This window comes from Erinaceus europaeus, chromosome 15 (assembly GCF_950295315.1).
Source record: "Erinaceus europaeus chromosome 15, mEriEur2.1, whole genome shotgun sequence".
NCBI lineage: Eukaryota > Metazoa > Chordata > Mammalia > Eulipotyphla > Erinaceidae > Erinaceus > Erinaceus europaeus.
In genome coordinates, this window is record NC_080176.1 from 7848077 (window position 1) to 7871476 (window position 23400).

Consider the following 23400-nt stretch of genomic DNA (forward strand, 5'->3'; position numbering starts at 1 on the left):
CCCGAAGGGAAGCTTCCAGGGCAAGGCTGCTTCACTAGGTGACATGCCCTTCTGTCTTTGCCCCCCCCAGGTCGCCCAGAAGGCCAGTGGTAACTCCCATACCAGGCCCCCCACCCCGGACTCTTGGTTTCCTTGCCAGGGTGCCAAGGTTGTCTCTTCAAATGCTCCTCTCCACCCTGCTCAGCTTTAAGGTGACCTGGCCTCACTCAGATGCTACTGCCCCCCCGGGTCCCAGGCACCAGGCCTGTGGAAGCTATGCCAGGCTGGGGCTTTATGATCCAGTGAGAGAGTATCGTCCCAGTATCCAGAGCAAAGTGAGCGGCGGAGAGGGAGAGACCTGTCCTAGCTGCTGGCCCAGGCCACCTGCCTCTACTTGCCCCGTTAAAGCCTCTTCCCTCCCGAGCCCCCACACCAAAGCAGCCTGTTTAAGATGACACGAGGCCTCTTTGTTGTGGTGACAAGCTTATAAATGTCTCAGCTAATAAAACTGAGTGCTGACAAAGCTCCCTCAGCTTCCCCAGCATAATTACATTTATTTACAACTGGCATGTGTGGAGCAAGAATGGTTTCCCTTTTGATCTCTCATTCCCTTGCCTTGTCAATAATTAACTGCGACTGGGTTTCTGAGCTTTCTCGGCAAGGGCTGTGATAAGGCCAGAGGTTTCTGCTGGGTGGATTCTCACAGAGAGAGCTCCTTGTGGCTCTGAGCCTGAGGATGTGGGGGTGTGGAGCTGGAGACACTCTGTGGACTCAGATTCTCCAGGATATGTCTGGAGCATGGTTTTGGGGAGTTGGAAAGCCCTAACTTGGGATGGTAGCAGTGTTGGTGACTCAGTGGGGGACTGCCCCAGGACATGCAAATGGGGGTATTGAGTTTGATTCCTGGCACTGCATAATCCAGACCTATGTTCTAGTTTACTCCCTCTCTCATGAATACATGTGCCTTAAAAATAAATAGCTAGGGAGTCAGGTGGTAGCACAGCGGGATAAGTGCACATGGCACAATGACCAGTGGCATAAGGATCCCGGTTCGAGCCCCTGGCTCCCCACCTGCAGGGGAGTCGCTTCACAGGCGGTGAAGCAGGTCTGCAGGTGTCTGTCTTTCTTTCCCCCTCTCTGTCTTCCCCTCCTCTCTCCATTTCTCTCTGTCCTATCCAACAATAAGGACATCAATAATAACAACAATAACTAAAACAATAATAAAACAGCAAGGGGCAAAAAAAGGGAATAAAAAATTAAAAATAAACAGCTAAAAATTCGGACTGAGGGTGGGGCGATGCTGACCTAGTAGAGCTCACGTGCCATAATGTGTGAGGTCCTGGGTTCAAGCCCCCAGCCGTCACAGGGGAGCGTCTGGATGGGGGGAAGCTTCACGGGCAGTGCAGCAATGCTGTGCTGTGTCCTTCTCTCTCCTCTTCTCTGTTCCTCACCTGCTGTCTAAAATGATGATGATGATGATGACAGTGAGCCTAATCTGCCAGGAGCAGCGGAATTATGAGGCTTTGGAGCCCCAGCTGGTGGCAAAAAGCAAGGAAGAATCAGATTTTAAAAAGAAAGGAAGAAAGAAAGAAAGTTCTGATTACCAGTACCACCTCTCTGGAATTATTTTGCCCACTTGGAATCTATCTTGTCACCTGAAAAGGAGGGTTAATGAGAGTCCCCTCCTTACAGGACTGCAAGGAAGATTCCACAGGAATGAAGGCAGGTCTACGAGGCGGTGACGGGGTCTGCTTCCACACCGCACATGCCAGTGTCCTGTGCCCCCACCCCCAGCATGGTTCTCCCAGAGTCTCAGAGACAGGCCAGCTGACTTCTTTTTCCCTCTGCCAGTCCGTATGCCCTTGTTCTCTGGATGCCGCACTAGGGCAAAACCGCCTGATGGCTTCTCCTCAGGAGCAGAACCTACCGCCTCCTCGTCCCATCTATTGAAGTCCCAGAGGACACAGTATGTTTCTTTCTTTCCTTCTCTTTCTTTTTTCTTTTTTTTTTTTTCTTTTTGTCTCCAAGGTTACTGCTAGGGCTCCCTGCCTGCACTATTGCTCCTGGAGGCCATTTTTTCCCCCTTTTGTTGCCCTTGTTTTATCACTGTTGTTGTTGCTGCTGCTGCTGTTATTGGATAGGACAGAGAGAAATGGAGAGAGGAGGGGAAGACAGAGAGGGGGAGAGAAAGACAGACACCTGCAGACCTGCTTCACCGCCTGTGAAGCGACTCCCCTGCAGGTGGGGAGCCGGGGGGCTCGAACCAGGATCCTTAACACCAGTCCTTCCACTTTGTGCCACCTGCTCTTAACCCACTGAGCTACCGCCCAACACCCACAGTAATTTTTTTAACTGCAGACTAGTACTCCACAGACTATGTCTCCCATACCCCCTTCATTCTGACTTCCATGCTTGTATTTACTTTGAGCCTCATTCAGATTCATCTGCGACAGCCTCCCAAGTTCAAGCCTCAGTACTGCCATCAGCCAGAGCTAAGCAGGGCTCTGGTCTCTCTCTCTCTCTCTCTCGTCTTTCATTAAAAAAGAAATGTGGGGAAATCAGCAGGGCAGGCCTCCTCGGGGAAGGCTCTCCAGCCCTGCAGTTGTGTGTGTGTGTGTGTGTGTGTGTGTGTGTGTGAGAGAGAGAGAGAGAGAGAGAGAGAGAGAGAGAGAGAGATTGATTCAGTGTTTCAGAGTTCCACACTCTCGCCAGTATAGACCATATGGTGTGAAAACACCACAGCTGGGTTTCGAATAGTTCGTTAACTGTATGGGGGGGGGGGGGTTTTGCTTGGGGCGGGCCGTGACACCCTGGTCAGCACAGCCCTGACGTGAGATTCTCTCCATGGGTGCATAGCTGCTCCCTAGCCCTTGTGGATGCCCCCACCCCCAAGCAAGGTAGTCCCCTTCATGGTCTTGGCTAAACCTCAAACCCAATTTTAAAAATCCTGGGCTCCCTGCAGGTGGGAGTTCAAGCTATAGGAGGCTATAATTCTGATCCCAGCGGAGGACGGTGGTGTGGCTAGCGGAGTCTGAGTGAGGACTGACTGGCCCCTGAATTTGATTTTTTTTTTTTTTTTTTGCCTCTAGGGTTATTGCTGGGGCTTGGTGCCTGCACTAGTACAAATCCACTGCTCCTGGAGGCCATTTTTCCCCCTTTTGTTGCTGTTGTTTTATCGTTGTGGTGATTATTATTGTTGTTGTTATTGATGTCAGTGTTGTTGGATTGGAGAGAGGAGGGGACGGGAAAGACAGACACCTGCAGACCTGTTTCACCACCTGTGAAGCGACTCCCCTGCAGGTGGGGAGCCGGGGGGTTGAACCGGGATCCTTACGGAGGTCCCTATGCTTCACGCTATGTGTGCTTAACCTGATGCGCTGAGTTTGCCCCACCCCTCAGATGTCAGACAGAGATGCATTCATCCCTCCACAGGAATGACAGGTGTGGAGAACAAGGTTTGCACAGTGCCTTGAAGCAGCTGAGACTGCAGTGTGGCAGGACACGTGTCCTCTCCTCAGCGGACCTGCAGTCCAGAAGCCCCTTTCTTCTCTTTGATTTTTTTGTTCCTGCACCAGGCCAGGGAGGAAGAGCGGCTTGTTCACAAAGTGTCTGCGTTAAAGAGGCAGAAGTGGTCTGCACTGTCCTTGGCATGTGTCCTTGGCCGCGCCATGTCCCTGCCGTTAGCTCTCTCAGCTGCAGTGCTGTGATCATAGGTGCGTGCGTGTGCCTGTGCCCACCGGCCTTCACAGGGGCGTGTCTGACAAACTAAACAGGGTTTCAACCCGCCAGTCCCATCCAGGAACAGAAGGGGTGTGAGGGACAGGTAGGGAGGAGAGTCGGCACACACCTGGATACACACGTACAGACAGACACACAGCACTGAAGGTTGAAGGTCCTGTCATTGTGGTCACTGATCACTGGTCAGGGATCGCCTAGCGATGGCTTCTGTGTCTCTCAGTCTCTGTGCACGTGTGCGGAGAGACACTCTTCCTCCTGCTTTTCCCGTAACTGGCTTTATCTTCTTCAGACCTTGTTCAAACAACACTCCACTCATGGCTGGTGCCAGCTCAGCTGGCAGAATACATGCCTTGCTGTAGGAGGCCCAGTTGGGTTGGGTTGCTCTGTGGAGCAGTGCTGTGGGGCCTCTCTTTCCTGTCTCTGTCTATCCTCTCTCTTTTATTCGCTCTGTCTATCCTCCTACTCCAAAGAAATGACAACTGGGCCAGGTTGTCAAAAATCAAAAACTTCCCCCACCCAGAAATCACCCCCCCACACACACCCATCCACATGAACTCCCTTCTCCTACCCATCAGCTTCCTTTTTATATTCTGATTTGTAAGGGTTGTCGTTGCATCAAATCACCTCCAGGGCGTTTATTTTCTTGCAGACAGTCTGGTTTATTTGAAGGGTTTTCTATCTGTTAGCATGAGGGGACCAGAGCGTCACTGTGACATATGAGATGCTGAGGACTGAACTTGGGACCTCAGGAACACACACCAGTGCTTTCACCACGGTGACAGAGCCCAGGCCACTGGGCAGTCTGTTTTAAAGAATGGCATTTTTTTCTTTGTCCTTGACCAGTGCTGCTGTGTGTTGGTGAGGTCGCTTGGTGTCTGCACCCTGATTCCTGAACGTGAACATCCAGACCAGATCCCAGGCTTGGACATTTTTCCGCCATGAATGTGGTTTCTGCTCCCTCTCCCCCACCTCTTCTGAGGAACCCCCTCCCATCCCATAAATGCTTCTCTCTAATGAGGTCTTCCATTTGGAGAAGACTCGCCTCATTTTTCCTAGACCTTGTTTGTTTCGCCCTCCCTCTCCTTTGAAGTCAAAGTGCTTTGCTGAGTGGACCCAGGGGTTACGGTGCTTCGTGAAATACATCAGTTGGAGAAAGACGGGCACCATGTGCTTTCAGTCATAAGTGGCAGACAAAACAAATGAATAAACTACACAGAACGAGAAGGAAGGAAACGTGGACTCTGAGACCAAATTAGCGGCCCCCACAAAGAGACAAGGGGGGGGGGGCCGGTGAGAGCGTGGAGAGGCCCGGGTAGAAGGCGGCAGAGGCAAGGCAGCTGTGTCTTTATTGGCTAGAGACAGCCAGAAGTCGAGAGGGAAGGGGGGGACAGAGAGACACCTGCCACCCTGCTTCACCACTCACAAAGCTTTTACCCCTGTAGGTGGGGCCTGGGGGACTTGAACCCTAGTCCTTGTATGCCACCACCCGGCCCACATGCTGTGATGTTTAAGAAGCCACCTCAGGGGTTGGGTGGTAGCACAGCGGGTTAAGCGCACGTGGCACAAAGCACAAGGACCGGCATAAGGATCCCAGTTCGAGTCCCCGGCTCCCCACCTGCAGGGGAGTCGCTTCACGGGCAGTGAAGCAGGTCTGCAGGTGTCTGTCTTTCTCTCCCCCTCTCAGTCTTCCCCCTCCTCTCTCTGTCCTATCCAACAACGATGACAGCAATGGCAACAATAAACAACAAGGGCAACAAAATGGAGAAAATAGCCTCCAGGAGCAGTGGATTCATAGTGCAGGCACCAAACTCCAGTGATAAGCCTGGAGGCAGAAAAAAAAAGGCACCTCAGACAGGCTTTCCCCATGAAAAACCAACGGCCACCCCCGGTCATTTCCCTGATGTTCTTTCTGCTCGCTCTCTCCATCACACTTTGCCATTCCGGTCACGATGTGGGATTATTTAATTTCTTGGTTCACATGATTTCTTCCGCCTCCTCACCTCGAGCGGAGCTCCATGATGCATAAGTGTGTGTCACTCACTGGGCACTACGTCTCCACAGGAGCTCAGTACAGGACAGACACTGGCTGAGTCAGCATGGCATCCATGAGAAGGAGTCCCTTTGAATATACATTTTCACCTTCTCTCTCTCTCTCTTTCTCACTCCACTAGAGAGGCGTGTGGCAGGCCAAGAAGGTGAAGTCAGGTTTCAGTGGGTGGTAAAAACCAGCAGCTGGTGAGAAGCTGAAGGTGCTGGCACTGAGCTACGCCATGCCTTCAAGTGCAAGGGGCTACGCATCACCCATCAGAAAAGGCAGAGCAGAAGGGCCGGGGGTCGGCATGGGCAAGGAGGGCCACCGGAGAGCCCCGCGTGGAGGTTACGTGGCGGGCCAGGGATGCTGGGCCGGGGGATGGTGCTCGGCATAGGGTCGAGCTGTGTCCTCGTGGTCCGTCTCTGGAAACTCCCATCTCTGGAAAGAAGTTGAACTTGCTGGTTGGGTGTTTTTCTGCAGGACTTGCTGCCTCAGTCTGGGCACAGTGACACCAGCGGCATCTGTGCTGTGGTTGGGCACTGCGCTCAGCTCTGACGGCAGGCGACAATCCCGGGAAACACACACCCCAGGGTGGGGGTGGGGGGCTTCTGACGCACTTGGTCAAGGCCTGGCGGCAGCACAATGAATTAAACACACATAGTACAGAGCACAGGGACCCACGCAAGGCTCCCGGTTCGAGCCCCTGGCTCCCCACCTGTGTGTTGGAGGGGTCACTTCACAAGCAGTGAAGCAGGTCTGCAGGTGTCTTTCTCCACCCCCCCCCCATCTTCCCTTTGTCTGTTTCTCTCTGTCCTGTCCAACAGCAACAGCAAAAATGGAAAAAAGTTGGCCGCCAGGAGTAGTGGATTTCTGGTACAGGCACTGAGCCCCAGTGAAAACCCTGGAGGCAAAAAAAAAAAAAAATGGTTCTAAGAAATTCCTTGACAGACAAGAGCCCAGCTTACCCACCTCTGCCGGCAGAGGATGGAGCAGGGCTAGACACAGACCACTGTTGCTTCCCGAGTGGATGGGCAGATGTGACCTTTCATTTGAACACCTGGTAGAGCAAAAACCCCCAGTCCCCACCTGTGGGGGGTTCTGTTCAGCAGCAGTGAAGCAGGACTGCAGGTGCCTCTCTGTCCCTCCCTCCCTGCCTCCCCCTTCCCTACTGACTTCTGTCAGGTTCTACCTAGTAAGTACAAATTTGTCAACTTGAGCTAAGGAGTGCCCATATAGTCCCAGCTCACGAAGCTTGTCCGGCTGTGTCCGAGAGGGAGTTTATGGAATGAGAGCCGTGTATCAGTTGGCAGAAGGAGCCTCTGCCATCAGTGCAGACAGGTGCCATTCAGTCCATAAAGGGCCTGGGTAGAAGACAACAGTGGAGGGGTCGGGCGGTAGCGCAGTGGGTTAAGCGCATGTGGCGCAAAGCTCAAGGACTGGTGTAAGGATCCCGGTTCGAGCCCTCGGCTCCCCACCTGCAGGGGAGTCGCTTCACAGGCGGTGAAGCAGGTCTGCAGGTGTCTTTCTCTCCCCCTCTCTGTCTTCCCCTCCTCTCTCCATTTCTCTCTGTCCTATCCAGCAACAATGACATCAATAAAAAACTACAACAATGAAAAACAAGTGAAACAAAAGGGAATAAAAAATAAATATTAAAAAAAAAAAAAGACACAGCAGAGGGGAACTGGGACTCTTGGCCAAGAGGATCAGTCACAGAGCAGTGCAGCTTGCCTCCGACACGCTCCTCGACTCTGAATCTGATTCTTCCTTTTTGCTAAAAGGGAAAAAAGTGTCCTTAGCAACGATTCTCCACGTCCCTGCTGCTTCCTTGGTCGGCTGTAGCCACGAGGACCCCACCCAGCAGAGACGGGAGGGCAGAGGACGGCGAGAGGCCTGGGGTCAGGGTGCGGTGCTGCGCCCTGGAGTCCGTGCGATCTGCCGCCCGATTCTGCTGCTGACATGTTATCCTCAGTGTTGGTCGTTTTATAAACATCAAACGATGCTTTCATAAAATCTGCCAGCGTCCCTGCTGGCTAATCTGGTCTCACCACTATTCAGTCGTCGCAAGGTGACAGTCAGATTCCTTGGTCGGTTGTCTTTCTGGTGATGGACCGTGGGGGTGTTTGGGTCTCCTGCTGCCTGGACCAGGCTATCAGGTGCGTTCTCGTCCCCGGGCTCCGGCTCCGGCTCCGGCTCCGTGGGGCAGCAGCTGCAGAGCTGAGCTGTGTGTGGTCTGTGGGCCTCACTCTCTGGGACGGGGACGGTGGTTGTGCGTGTGTGTGTGTGTGTGTGTGTATACACCTGCCTGCGTGCCGGACTAGCTGGAAACCCTGAGGCTGGGCTTTTGCTGAGACACTAGCTTGGGCTTCTCTGAGTTTTGCTTCAGGTTGATTGACTCACCACTGCCTGATGCCTCCTCCCAGTCCGACCACCTGCATCTTACCCCATCATGGGTGGTCTGTTCTCTTCTTGGTTTATAGGAATCCTTTGTGTCTCCTGGCATTTGTCCGTCCGTTCTTTCTTTCTTTCTTCCTTCCTTCCTTCCTTCCTATTTATTTATTCCCTTTTTGTTGCTCTTATTGTTTTATTGTTGTTGTTGGATAGGACAGAGAGAAATGGAGAGAGGAGGGGAAGACAGAGGGGGGGAGAGAAAGATTAACATCTGCAGACCTGCTTCACGGCCTGTGAAGTGACTCCCCTGCGGTTGGGGAGCTGGGGCTCGAACCGGGAACCTTATGCTGGTCTTTGTGCTTCACACTATATGCGCTTAACCCGCTGTGCTACCGCCTGAGTCCCTGCCCCTTCTTTCTTACACACACTGAAAGCATACTCTGCCCCCACCCCCTTGTGAGGATTGAAGTTGTGATCCTAGAGTTATCTTATCAGTCTTTATCTTGAGGCTAACAATCTGCTTTGATAATCTTTCCCGACTTGAGGACACATACAGAAAGCAAGCAGAAAAAACAAGCCTTGTGACTCTCTAGGGGGAAGCCTTGATCTCCGCAGGGCAAGCGGGTAGTACAAAGGTCCTGGGGTAGGAACGCCCTCATGTACAGAAAGCGCTCATTTGCCTTCTCCCAGCCCATGATGCCGTTCGACAAGAACGAGGACACCTGTCCACCCTGATTTATGAAAATCAGTCCCACTGCGTTATTTTCATGCCTCAGAGACCTCTTCCCTCTGAACTGGGATCTCTAGTACATTAATCATTAGTACTGTGAGAAATTCACTTGAACAGCCACCTGGCTGGCGGTGAAGCAAGTCTCTTAACTCCTCCATTAGTATTTCTGTTACCATCTCCTGTGATCAGCTTGAGAGTTAGAGAGGTGGTGAAGGAAGCTATTATCACCTCCACTTTGCAGATGGGGCTCCCTACTCCAGCCAGGACTACAGGCAGGAGGTGAGGGATGGGATGGGCGTGGCAGGCCTCCTCCTCAGGCCCAGTTACCACAGTCAGACACCCGGATGTCATCTGCGCTGGCCTATTGCAAGTAACCAGCTTCACATTGCCCCCCCCCCCCACTCCTTGTACAACCTCCTCACTTTCCTTCTCAACGCAGTGCCCAGGGTCCAAACACGTTTGTCGCTGCCTGTCCTTGGGGGTCGTTAGCCTTCTCCCCCTCCAGATCTTGCCCTCAGCGTCTCCATGGGCCTCCCCACACTCATAAACAGAGTGAGTGAAGGAGTTGGAACAGAGAAGTGAAATGAAACATTAGGTTAGTGACAGACGTTAAGGATTCTTCCACCTTTCTGAGGACTCTGGATTACCTTTCCTGGGAAGGTTTTATGCTTCTATCATTGTGTCTAAGTGGAGGCTGGATGAATGGACAGACAGATAAAGGCTTTTTACTGTGCGAACTCATTTATTTTTCTCATTTCACAACCAACGAGCCAGCATAGATGCTTTTCATGACTGCCTGTCACCCCTTCTTTATGCAATATATACATATATACATATATATATATATATATATATATATATATATTTGCCTTCAGGGTTATCACTGGGGCCCAGTGCCAGCACTAGGAATCCACTGCTCCTAGAGGATTATTTTTTTTCCATTTTATTGAATAGGACACAGAGGAATTGAGAGACAGAGAGACACCCACAGACCTGTTTCACCACTTGTGAAGCGACCCCACTGCAAGTGGGGAGCTGGGGGCTCAAGCTGGGATCCCTGCACTGTGAGCACTTAATCCAGTGTACCGCAGCCCCCACTTTATGCTGTATTGCCTCCTCTAGAAATCTGTTTGGGTGGCACTAAGCGCAAGGACCAGCATAAGGTTCTTGGTTCAAGTTCCCAACTCTCCACCTGCGGTGGGGGGGGGAGTTGTCACTTCACAGGCGGTAAAGCAGGTCTACAGGTGTCTTATCTTTCTCTCCCTCTCTGTCCTATTCAACAAGGGCAACAAAATGGGAAAAATGGCCTCCAGGAGCAGTGGATTTGTAGTGCAGGCACCAAGCCCCAGCCATAACCCTGGAGACAAAAAGAAGAAAGAAAGAAAGCTGGGGATTGTATACCTGAGGACATTAGGGGAGCCCCCCCCACACACACACACACACACAGTTCTCCAAATGGGGTGTGTTTCTTTGGGAGTGGAAAGCCACATGCCAGACCTAAGCACACCTCCCTGCCAGCATTCTGGAAGTGCAGATACTGACAGGGGTCAGAGGGTGGTGAGGTCAGTCGAGCAACAAAATCTAGACATGGTCTCTGCAAGGTCGCGTGGCTCCATCCCAGCGAGGGTTTTGTCATCAAGCAGGAACTCGCCACCCTCCTCACCCAGGACCCCTAGGTCTGCTGCTTCCTCCCTGCTGGGGCATCCACCATCCATCCTGCAGACTCTGAGTTCCTGTGAATTCCCTGTGTCACTGTGCGGGAAAGCCTCTGGGGGTCCTGTTGTCAGCACCGCCACCATTTCTCTTTGTTTTTTTTATATATTTTACTTATTTTCCCTTTTGTTGCCCTTGCTTTTTTATTGTTGTTGTTATTGAAGTCGTTGCTGGATAGGACAGAGAGAAATGGAGAGAGGAGAAGACAGAGAGGGGGAGAGAAAGACAGACACCTGCAGACCTGCTTCACTGCCTGTGAAGCGACTCCCCTGCAGGTAGGGAGCAGGGGGCTCGAACCGAACCAGGAACCCTACACCAGTCCTTAACCCACGTGCACTTAACCCGCTACGCTACCACCCGACTCCCACCTCTTCTCTTTCCGCTGCTTGTGTGGTGATGAACCAAGTGAAGTGAAAGTCCGTTCTGTGAGCTAGTTGTCCCCTGGGCAGTGTGAGACTGGTCACCCCATCCAAGAACTGGAGGTACAGCACACACACATTGTGCCCACCCAGTAATCACCCTGCCTTGCCGAGTGGCAGGGGACTTGTGCACTGGGTGTGAGCCCATTGCTCGTGTTCTTTCTTGAGGAAAAGGGGGAAGGGAAAAAATGTTTGCTTAGCTCTTTCCAGGCAATCCAGCCACTGTCTCGGTTGGGACCGGTTATCCCGCCACTCTGCCAGTTCACTCTTGACTAACATAAAGTCATGGGAGTTGCAGGGGACAGGGCAAGAGAAAGGAAATGTTTGATCCATGTAGAGTAGTTTAGAAGCCCAACTGCTAGAGGCTGTGACATTCCACCCATCAAATTTCCAAGACTGTTCTGGGCATAAACATCGGTCTTAAGAAGGAATAAGACGGCGGCCCCAGAAGTTGGCACAGTGGCCAAAGGGTGGCTGGACTGTGAAGCGTCAGGTCCCGAGTCTGATCCCCGGCTCTCGCATATAAATACATCTTTTAAAAAGAAGTAAGAATGGGGGCCAAGTGGTGGTGCACCTGGTTAAGCATGCATTACAGTCAGTATTCAGGGACCCGGGTTCAAGCCCCCAGTCCCCACTGCAGGGGGAAAGCTTTTCAAGTGCTGAAACAGTACTGTAGGCCTCTGTCTCTCCATTCCCTCTGGATTTCTGGCTGTTTCTAGTAAATAAAGAAGTGAGAGCCTGGGGGATCGTGAGAACCTGGCCCGCGGGCCGGAAGGGGACTGGGGCAAGTGCCGTTGGCCTGTCTGCCCGCACAGCTGAGTGTTTTTATACGAACGGGTGAGGAAGCTGTGACTGACCCCTGGACATGTCACCCCACTGTAAGGAGCGAGAAGATCTCTCTTGTCACAGCTCAGATGGAGGCCGAAGGGATCATGGCAAGTGAGACGGAGATATGGCAGGAAGACCAAGGCCTGATGGCCTCAAAAACAGAGAAGGGAGGAGGCAGGCGGTAGCGCAAGGACCAGCGTAAGGATCCTGGTTCGAGCCTCCGGCTCCCCACCTGCAGGAGGTTCACTTCACAAGCAGGTCTGCAGGTGTCTGTCTTTCTGTCCCCCTGTGTCTTCCTTTCCACTCTCCATTTCTGTCTGCCCTATCTAACAACAGCAATAACAAAGGCCACCAAGTGGGAAAAATGGCCTCCAGGAGCAGTGTATTCATAGTGCAGGCACCGAGCCCCACAGAGAGAGAGGGAGAAATCACTGGAGCTTCCCCCGGTGCTGTGGTATTTCTCATGTGGTACCAGGGTTCAGGTGTGGGCTAAACACAGGGCATATGCCCTACTCAGGAGGAATGCTCTCTCTGGTACCCTCCAGGCTTTTTACCCCAGTGTCTCTACAACAGTCTCACATGATGTCTGAGAAACACATCAAAAGTCTCACCAAAAAAAAAAAAGTTGAGTCAGGCTTGGGAAGTCACTCAGTGGTGGCGCACAGGACTTGCAGGCACCACCAAACGCCAGAGCAGTGAATATGTGATGGGGTGCGGAAGAGAAGGGGAGGGGAGGGCTCTCGGAGGCTCTCTGCAGGCCTGCTTCCACTGGCATCTCTGCTGGGCTGAGCTCAGTCACTCCCTGTGCTGTGCAGACAGAGCCAGTAGCCTGGGCCTGGTCACTCTGAGTCTTCCTCTCTCTCTCTCTCTCTCTCTCTCTCGGAAATGAGAGCAGCCACTGAACTTGTTATCTAGGATTGGGAATTCAGGACTCCTGGCAGAAATGGCCCAGCACACAGCAGACGTAACAGTTTCAGTCGCTGGGGACCTCCCTCCCTTTTGTCTGCAGGACAGAGAGGAACAGGCCCAGGGGCCTCAGTTTCCCCATTAGTGAAGGGGTGGGGGGGCAGTGGAGCACTTGATGGAGCATTCATGCAGCAATGTGCAGGGACCCAAGTTCAAAACCTCAGTTCCCACTCGCAGAGGGGACACATCACAAGCCGTGCTGAAGGCGTCTCCCTTTCTATCTCCCCCCCACCGACTCCTCTGTCTCTATCCAATAAATAATTTATTTTAAAAAATCAATAAAAGATAAAACTTGTCCCCCCCGGAACCACAAGATTGTTGCCAGGGTCAAATGAGTTCAGTCTGCAGAGGCTCTCAGAATGCTGCCTGCCAACGTGATAAGATCTCGGTAAATGTGAACGCCAGACATTTGCTGGAGTAAGTGTCCAGGGTTATCAGAGGGGCACCAGATAAGCTGAGGGCTCTTTGAGAACTAGGACCTGCACCGTATCGATCTGTCTCCCTGGACTTAGCAGAATCCCTGGATCCAGAGATCAGCCAGAGACTCCCAAATCAATGGGTGGAGCCCTGGCCTTGCGTGGATGTTGGCCTCAGAGGACCCAGAGGAAGTTCGCCTTCCCTCCCTCCCGCCCTGCCCCTTTGCTCTCCCCCTCCCCCCTGGATGCCCCTTGTGGGGCAGGACTTAGGCAACACTGACTGGGGGGGGGGGAGGGAGAGGAGGACATCTTGCTTCCAGATGTGGACTAGGCATTTGACTGGTCAGGAAAGATCAAACATCTGGAGGCACCTGCCGGCCTAGGCTCACCTCTGGGAGCCCTGGAGCATCAAGGGATCAGACCTGGGGACTCGTTCTGTTCTCCACCCTCGCGCAGAGTGACGGAGTTTGTTGTCAAAGGTCAGGTCTCTCCAGTCCAGACTCTCTGTGCGTATTTATCTTTTTGGAGCGAGACAGGGAGCTAGAGAAGGAGAGAGCTAGCCGCAGTCCTGCTTTCACCACTCCTGAAGCTCCACTCCCTGCAGGTGGGGTGAGGTCTTGAGCCCGGGTCCTTACAGCATGTCCTCTCTATGGGGGAGCCCCCGTCAGGCTTGAAGTCACTGTTCCCTGCTTCCCTTAGAGGTGATTCCTAGCTCTTCTGGGGAGGGGGGGTTGTCTCCCAGCAGTTTCTCCCCAGCCTCTGCCCACCCCAACAACCCCCAGCCGTTCCCACCTTCTCTGTCCCTGGGAAGCCACTTCTCATGTTGTAGGCACAGCAGTCCTAGCAGACTAGCTCAGAGCATCAAGCTTGATACTCTGCTCTGCTCAGTGAGCCCCTAGGTCCTCATGCCATTCTCTCGCCAGCCCCCCCCCCCCACAGGTGGGGAGTTGGGGCTCGAACCGGGATCCTTGTGCTTCAAACTACGTGAGCTTAACCCGGTGCACCGGCCCCCGGTCCTAGAACTTTCTAGGCTTGGTATTGGCATAAGTAGCTCCTCTGATCTTTCTGTCTCTCTCCTTATCCCCTTCTCCATAGATAGGTAGATGGACAGACAGACGGTATCTCCCAGGAGAGCCTTGCTAACACAGTAGAACAAGGGACCCGGACTTGGGGCAGTGACTGTCACATTGCTTAGCTGTGGCAGGTCTTGACGATACCCTCAGGTTTCTTTCCAGTCAAACCCACATGCTGAAGGAACGCCCAAGCTGTTGGAGTGGGTGCTGCTCTGTGGAGGTGTGTGCCGCCCTCCCCCCCAGAGCAGGGTCCTGGACACAGACCCCCAGGGCCTCCGCAGTCCTAGAACGCTGTTGCCCTTGTCCACCCTGCTCTGGCCCCTCAAGGAGGTCTCAGAACGCCAGTCTTCTTCTAGCGTTTGCCCAGAACGCCAGTAATCACCAGGGCCACCAGCTAGTATGTACAGACCCCATTCCAAGCCTCATACCAGCCCCCCACCCCCAGACTCTCCTTTAGGGGCCTGGGAGCTGGTACAGGGATATGGGGTTGAGCCTGAGGTCCCATGTTCAATCCCTGCCATCACATGTGCCAGACTGAGTCTCTGGTTTTCTCTCTTGTAAAGGTCAAAAACACCCCCTTATAGCACCATCACCCCATACCACAACCCCCCATGGACGTCAGACCTGTCTGTGCCCACATCTGGAGCAGCACACGGCCATGACAGACAGACAGACAGGCCCAAGCAGTGCTTTTTCAAATGTTCTGGGTTTAGCTTTGGTTTAAAATACTACATGCCTTTTGGGAGTGAGGCTGTCCACACTGGTGTCTTCCTAAAACTTTACTCCTTGAATCCCACTTCCACCCAGAGTCCTTGGTGTTATCTCCCTACGGGGAAAGTTCTCGGCACACGGCCAGCCCCCATGTGGTGCCTTCCTCCCTCCCCCCCCCGTCTGCTTCTGATACGCAGAGCTAATGTCAGGAGCTGCTGGCCCTTGGGAACGGAGCCGGGCCTGCAGGAATGCTTAACATCACTGCTCTCAGGTTCTTCTCTTGGAGAGAGAGAGAGAGAGAGCATGGCACCGGGATTCCCATGTGCAGTCTGGGCTTGAACCTAGTGGGCCTCGCATATGACAAGGCCACTGCCCTACCCACTGAGCTACCTCTCCGGCCAGCCCTCTGTGACCTCGTCAGTGTAACAGTAGTGCCCTGCTTCCCCTTCGCACAGGAATCGCCGTCAACCGAGCGGGGAAGGGCTGGTTATCTGGGCATGTGTAAGGTCCCTGGAAACTGGCACCAAGGGCATGAAGACAGGCCATAGTAACAAGACCACGTGGGGCAAGTCCAGCTCCTGTGTGTGTGTGTGCGCGCATGCGTGCTCGGACCTGACCCAACCCACTCAGCAGACACTCACCAGGTATCTATGACGCTCCAGTGACTATGCCCGGTGCTCACAATGTATCTGGTGACTATCCACTTCCCGGAGCACCTGATAACACGTATTAAAGACAGAGGGCTTAATAGTACCGCAGATCAATGCGACCATTACCAGGAACAAAACGGCTTTGTAGCTGCCCGGCCACTTTTCTGGAAGGCAGCCTGGTGTCTGTACACGGGCTCCTCCTCCCTGTCATCTGGCTTTCTGGTTCTCAAGTTTCAGTGTGGCTGAGACCTCACAGACCACCTAATCCGAGAAGCACTCTGGGTGATACTCAAGCCAGATGCACCTCTAGCTACCTTCTGGGCTGGCTTCAGACCGGATCAGTCACTGAGACCTTGTTCCCACCGCAGAGCCCAGCAGGTGGAGGGTTTGCTGGCTCTACCTAGGGTCATGCCACCCCTCCCATGACTCAGGGTTCTCCTGTCCTTGGCTGTGGTTTTGTAGGCTTGGCACGGGCAAATTGAAGGCGGAGGGGTGGGGTGGTAAGAGCAGAGAGAGATAGAGCGCCTGTCCCCAGGATGCACTGCCTTGCTCCTTGAAGCAGTGCTCCAAGCTCGTTCAGGGGGACACAACAGCTGACCTCAGGCAATGCCTTTTGCCAGCAGCAGGCACACCTGATGGGGTGGGTGCATCTCAACCAACCCGCCTGCCCTTGAAGCTTGCTGCCTCTGCCCCCGTCCCTCACTCCCTCCGCTGTCCTCCTGTCTGCTCCTCATGCTCTCTCTGCAGTGACACCCCGCATGGTGGATCTCTCCACAGAGCCAGCCCCAGCTCTGGTGCCCAGCAGCGCCCCCTCCACCAGGCTCCACTCCAGAGATCACAGCGTGGGGGCACCTGCTCTGCTCTCAGCTGCTCTGGCACCCGCCCGCTTAAAGAAGTGTCACAGCCTGAAAACAGCACAGGTGGTCTGGCTCCTAGACTTCCGCAGGCTGCTTCCTCACTCACACCTTCTCTGGAGGGGTTCTGGGGCCTCCAAGGTGCAGCTGTTCTGCACGGCTCCAGCTGCTCAGAGCAGGCACGCGGCCCCTGCAGGAACTAGACACAGGCCTCTGGGCGGGCTCTCATTCAGGATGATTAAGCCTCATCTGTCTGTCTGCTCGCTGGAGGAGACGTGGCAGACAGCAGGCTCAGATGATGTCTTTTGACCCTATGTGTTGACGAGAAAATCCTCATTGTCCAGGCCCACAGTGAGCGAGATGACTGTTTAAGGAAATGCTTTCACTGTGCATCATCTCTATTGACAACGTTAAGGGAGGACGGACGGACTGCACTGGCTCACATGCCAAGGATGGGGACCGCTAGGGCAAGCCAGTTTGTCGTCTGAGTCAAGGCTCCTCGTCTCAGATGTGGGAACCAGTGAGCCGCCCGCTAACGCAGCCACACAAGCCCCGACACTCAGTCCGGGGGGACCTGGGCCTTCAGCAAGGCTCAGTGACTTCTCACTCCACGACCAATAAACCAACCAGCTAACATACCTGGCCCATCGCCCAGTCTTTGCCTCGTCAAAGGGGCCTTTTGCATTAGTTTCCCCCCCCTCTGGCCAGAACTGAGTCAAGGAAAGTAGAGACTGTCTCCTCCTCTCCCAATTTCTCTTTGTCCTAGTCAATAAAATGGGAAAAATATGGCCTGGCCCCGAAGGCAAAAATAAATAATGTAGATACTGAGTCTTTGAGGAACTTGAGACCTAAGATCCAGCACTCAAGATATGGGTCAGGTTGGAGGCACAGGTGAGCCAAGGATCTTCCTCCCAGAACCCACAGGGTCAGCAGGCGTGTCTTGGGGCTTCTGTGGGAGCCCTGCCACCGGGAGGCGCCCACAGCACAGGGATCAGCCCCTCCCTCACCTTGCCTTTCAGTGGATCAGCTGCTGCTGCTTTCCCACTCAGGGAGACACTGCCACCCACCAAGCACTGAGAAGCTGTCCTACGACCAGGTCAAGTGATCCACACTGCCCACAGAAAGTGTGGAGATGGAACCAGGGGCACTCCGGCTTGAGCCCGGGTGGACACCCGCCACCCAGAGTCAGTGCTCAGGAGGCTGCCCTTCCCCACTGCCCACTGCCGGGTGCTGTGTGCTAGGTACACTCTCCCTTTTCATCCCTTTGCAGGCCGACAAAAGGCAGTGCTGTGTGAGCCCGCTCCGCGTCACCTTGAGAAATCACCAAGTCAGAAGAGACGTGCTTCATACCGCACAGAATAGAGCAGCTGACCACGGGGATGTTCTGTCCACTTGGGGGTGGGGTGGGCATCAGTCACTCACCTCCATGCCAGTGCTGAGAAGCCTGCGTGGTCTTGCCGAGTGGGCCACCCTCAGAACTCCCCAGCTCCGCTGGAGTCCCGCCCCTCTGAGACTCTCTCTGCGGGGTGCATATTCTTGCAAAGGTGCAGCTGTTACTGTGGCTGGACATCTCTGGCAACCACGGAGACCCCAACCACACCTCACCACCCATAGATGTGTATTGGCTTCCTCCTCTCTTTGTCCAGAAATCACTGTCAGCGTGGTTATTCGTCTTTAAACAGGCCCGTGAAGTCTGCCTCAGGCTGGGGGGAAAAGAGGGAGGTGGAGGGTTTGAATGGGACATCAGCAGCCTCGGTGTCACCTTGTGAATTTTAATAAATGTCTTTATGGTTAGTTGATGGTATATAGTAACCTCAGATCCTTTAGTGAATTTGCATGGATTTCTGGGCGGGGATGGAAGTTTCTGGGACGTGAACTCAAAACTGCCATTTTAAATAGAGTGCAGGAAGAGTCTTCCCCTGCCTACTCCAGAAAACCAAGGGCAAAGAGAATAAACTTTCAGCTTCAGCTGGAATAAACCCTCTTCCTACCCATCAGCCCCCGCCCCCTAAGGAGCAAGGCCTTTTGGTTGAAAGCACTGGACTCAGAGATAGCTGACCCTAGACAAGTTTCATAAGCTCCTCTCAGCCTTTATGCTCTGATGTGAGAACCGGAGCTGATAAATACATTTTCCACGAGGACCAAGATCATTCAAGCAGCAGCACAATGTGTGATAGGAATCACGTCCAAGAAATGGTAGGGTTCTTCCTGATTTTTAAAAAAAAATTTAAAATTATTTTTTGTCATCTTTATGGGATAGTGACAGCCAGGAATTGAGAGGATGTTGGGGGAGACAGACACCTGCAGACCTGCTTCACCACTTGTAAAGCTTTCCCTCAGGTGGGGACCGGGGGCTCGAATCCGGATCCTTGCGCATTGTGACATGTGTGCTCAACCAGGGGCGTCACCAACCAGGCCCTTCTTGATTCTTTCACTGAGCCTGCACAGTGCTGCTGCAGCTGGGCTCTCCTCACAGGGCCGGCGGTACAGCAGCTGCTCAGTCAGCAGCCCCCCTGCCTCAGCACCACCACCTGAGGGAGCATTTCTGATAACGGTGTCAGAGATGGAGGTTGCCAAGAGGCGCCTAACTAATTGGCTCCCAATTACAGAGTCGCAGGGAAGAGGGGAGCCTTCGAGCGTGTCATCCCTTCAGCTCAAATCCCCAGCCTGAGCTCTCCCCAGATGGTCTCCGGCATGCAGAGTGAGAGAGGGAGTCAACAGGAACATCAGAGAGGCCAGACTGGAAGGCCTGGGAACGGGGCACGGCAGGGCCGAGAAGCAGGGGTTGGGGAGTGTTCCCCACGCCACACCTGACCTGAGCTTCCCCAGTCTCTACTACAGCGAGTCACAAAGAGCGGGAGGCTAGGTAATCTGCCCAGGTTCACGCCACATGGTAGGGAGAGTCCTTAAACACACAAAACCGGAATTATTTAATGACCTAGCAATGTCACTCTTGGCATTTCTCTAAAGGACACGCAAACACGAATTAGAAGGGAATGTGGGCCTCTGTTCATAGCTGCTTTTTTTTTTTCTCAGTGGCCAAAGAGTGGAAGCAGCCTAGATGGCCAGCGACAGATGACTGGATAATAAGTTACGGGATGTATACTCTTTAGAATCAATCTGCAATCCAGAAAGCTGACATTGTATCCTTTGGGATGAAATGGATGGAGCCGGAGGTGAAAATGCTCAGGGAAATAGGTTTAAGACAACAAGCAGAGGGTCGCACACGTGTGTGCAATCTGGAGAAGTGAGACACGTGGACTTGCAAAGAAAAAGAAAAAAGTCAAACAGCTGTCTCTGAGACTCTGTGAGAACAACGGCAGTTATCTTTGGGAGGGTGTGCACACCGTGGAGCTAAACCCTGCCATCTTAGACCTTCCCTCAAACCTTCCCACACAGCCCTCTTCAGAGCTCCTCCCCAGCTCTGACAGCCCTGACCCAGGCCTGATTCCTCAGTGCCTAGCACAGTAGCTGGCTCCACCAAGTATCTCTCTCCAGGAGTGTCTGTTGACTGGATTTGGTATCGAGAATCCTCTAAAGGGGCCGGGTGGTGGCGCACCTGGTTGAGCGCATGTGTTATGATGCACAAGGACCCAGGTTGGGGCCCCCAGTCCTCACCTGCAGGGGGGAAAGCTTCAAAAGTGAAGCAGGGCTGCAAGTGTCTCTCTGTTTCTCACCCTCTCTATCCCTCCCCTTCCCTCTGTATTTTTGCTTTATTATCTTTATTTATTGGATAGAGACAGCCAGAAACTGAGAGGGAAGGGGGAGATAGAGAGGAAGTGAAACAGAGAGACACCTGCAGCCCTGCTTCACCACTTGCGAAGCTTTCCCCTCCCTCTGTATTTCCGACTGTCTTTATCCTATAAATAAAGATAATAATAAAAAAAGAATCCTCTAAGAAGCCCAGCGCCTCTTCAACACCAATGCCAACATGTGTGGCCTGAGGAGGCTGTTGAATTTCAGAACCTTAGATGGCACATTCCCAGTGACCTTGATGCAGAACCAGGGAATCACCTGGAAACGCAAGGTTGGATGCCCAGCCTTCACCTGTCCTCCCTGTGTTCATGGACACCAGTGAGGCAGATGCCAAGCAAGCTTAGCCTGGAGGGTGACTGTGCACCTTGGTGGGTAAGACCCTCTTCCCTGGGACCCCCACGTGGCTGCCTTCCTGGCATAGCAGGGAGGGGCACAGAGAGTCTGAGCCACGGGCCGCATACAGCCCCCACAGCCATGTGATCTGGCCCTGCCAGAAAACCTCAGGGAGGACCCCAGACCCAAGAAATCGAAGGGCTTTTTGCATGGCCAGCAAATGATGTTAGGAAGATCTTAAACGATGGGGTTTACAGCTAACAATATTTATACACTTTCCCTGTATTTGGGAGCTACTCTATCCCCTGATCCAGCTGTCTTGTCCTTTTTCCAACTCTGACGCCATCTCCCCAAACAATAACTTGGGCCCACCTGCATGTTAGCTGTCAGGCTCAGGCAGGAACTAGTGAAAGTCATGGGCCATTTAGAATATCCCTAAAATATACCTGCTAGCTTTTTTCCAAAACTGAGACCCCAAATCTTCATCTGCAGTATTCTAGCCTTTAGGTTCATGATTAGTCAATAATTTGTTCTGCTTTATATCTTTAACTCTTTTTCAGCCACAAGGTTCCAGATGCTACCATGATGCCAACCTGACTTCCCTGGGCAGACGACTCCACCAATGTGTCCTGGAGTCCCACCTCCCCCACTAGGGAAAGAGAGACAGGCTGAGAGCATGGATCGACCTGCCAACGCCCATGTTGAGTGGAGAAGCAATTACAGAAGCTAGACCTTCCACCTTCTTGCAGCCTATAATGACCCTGGGTCCATACTCCCAGAAGGATAAAGAATAGGAAAGCTTTCAAGGGAGGGGACGGTATACTGAGTTCTGGAGGTGGGAATTGTACCCCTCTTATCCTATGGTCTTGTCTATATTTCCATTTTATAAATAAAAAAATTAAGAAAAATATCTTAATGGCTCTTGGCAGAAGAGAAAAAAAAAGAAGACAAAGAGAAGAAAAAGTTCCTGGCCCATGACAACATTGGCTACTGGCTCTCCTCACACAGACCCCACCCAACTTGGGCCCCTGAAATTTGAGCTGCTGCTTCACCATGGGTTTCTGCTCATTATCAGCGTGTTCATTCATTCCATAGGTGGGCACACAGCAAGGGGCCAGGCAGCACTGGACATCAGTGACCAGTCTGGGTCTTTTTTCTTGCTCCCCGCCCGTCCTGTGTCAGAGATGAGCAGTGCTCTGAGTACTCCAGGCTTCCTAAGAAAGGAAGAAGGACTTGAATTGTCCCTTTTGTTATTACCAGGGCTTCACTGTCCTGAATCAACTTTCTTTAAATGAACAGAGTCACAAAGACCAAGAGAGAGACACTGCAGCCCTCCCCGCTCCAGTGCACTGGGTGCCAGACACAACTTCCCCTCTCTCCTGGGCTTGAGTCTTTGCCTGTTCAGGAATGCTGGCAGCCGGCACTCTCCCTGCCTGTCAGCTACAAAAAGAGCTCTTCATTTTTCAAAGGAGACATTTGAGAAGTCCCTGAATCTGCATGCTGCCAAAGCCTCCCCCCCCCCCCCCCAGTGACTGCTGTTAAGTCCAAATTATTACGTTTATTCTTTCAGTCGCAGCTGTCGTTTGACATGCGGCTATTATGTCTGGGGCTTCCTGGCCGCCTGCTCAGGGCAGCCTCTGCAAAGCCTCCTGCCGGCTGCAGGCACTTGGTGACAAGCTGGTGGCAGCACCCACAGTCCTGGTCGCCCACACAGGGGCCTAAGAAAATGTCAGGGCTGAGTGGTTCCTGGGAAGGCCTCCTGTTTCTTTATCTTGTTTATTTTTTTTTTTTTTCAGTCAGTCCCAACAGCTGCCTTGATCCTCACACAAGGCAAACACGGTCCTTTCCCTGTTTTGTTATTAACACATTCTGGCATAATTGCTTGGGCTCTCAGCTGTGACCTGTTAAGAGAGTGACCGGGTCCTGGAATTTTCCAGGGGGACACAGCCTCTTGGTTAAGGAGCACATCTGCACCCCCCAACCGAATCTATTTGTCTGTAAGCCCCCAAGTCAAATCTCTTGTTGGATTTGTTCAAACACAAATTAATAGTTGAATTTACACAGATTTAATGTCTTATCATCTTTCTGGTCTGGGAATCTACATTCAGGACTTGATGCCTTGGCTCAGATAGCTGACACTTAGTGCTGAAAAATGATTTTAATCCCCTCAAAGCCCACTCCTTCTGCACACTGCCAGCCTAGAACAGTCAATCCCCTCTCACCAGATACACAGGGCCCACCGCCACCAACAGATAAGCTCCGTTTGTAGGCTTTGGGCCACGTCAGAGGTTTGTTCTAAATTACAGCACAATGTGATGGTGTGGGTAAGAACGACACTTTGATGCTGCTAGTGGGAATGCAAACGGCTCGGCCCCTGTGGGAAACAGTCCGCAGACCCCTGAGAACACCAGGAATGGATGTGACCTATGACCCGGCAGCTCTCCCCCCAGGGACTTAGCCAAAAGACACAACATACCTAGCCGAAGAGACCTGTGTTCATAGCAGCACAGTTTGTAATAGCACAAAACTGGAAGCAACTCAGATGTCCAACAACAGATGAGTGGCTGAGCAAGTTGCGGTGTATATACACCATGGAGTACTGCTCAGCCAGAAGAAGTGATAAAATCTCCTTTTCCGTATTTCGGATGGGACTTGAAGGAATTATGTTAAGTGAGGTAAGCCAGAAGGAGAAGGACGGACAGAGGGTGAGCTCACTTATAGGCAAGGAGAGAGAAGGGAGATAAGTGCAAAGGATTCTGGACTTGGGGAGAGGGCATCAGATGCCCAGTGCACTATGGTGAAGAGGGCCTGGGC

General features: G+C 52.8%; 1 protein-coding gene across 2 annotated transcripts in view; it reads right to left on the reverse strand.

The window, feature by feature from the left end:
• Positions 1–1048: 1048 nt before the first annotated feature.
• The window catches only part of HS3ST4 (heparan sulfate-glucosamine 3-sulfotransferase 4), a 366199-nt gene continuing 343847 nt past the window's right edge, over positions 1049–23400 (reverse strand). The window contains exons 2-3 of one of the 2 annotated variants that reach the window (XM_060172281.1): positions 15635–15709; positions 1049–1514 (exon numbers count right to left, since the gene is read on the reverse strand). In XM_060172281.1, the coding sequence (XP_060028264.1) occupies positions 1493–1514; positions 15635–15709 (97 nt within the window). In that variant the 3' untranslated portion in view covers positions 1049–1492. The remainder of the gene's footprint in view (positions 1515–15634; positions 15710–23400) is intronic. The other variant, XM_060172283.1, reaches the window with a different exon arrangement.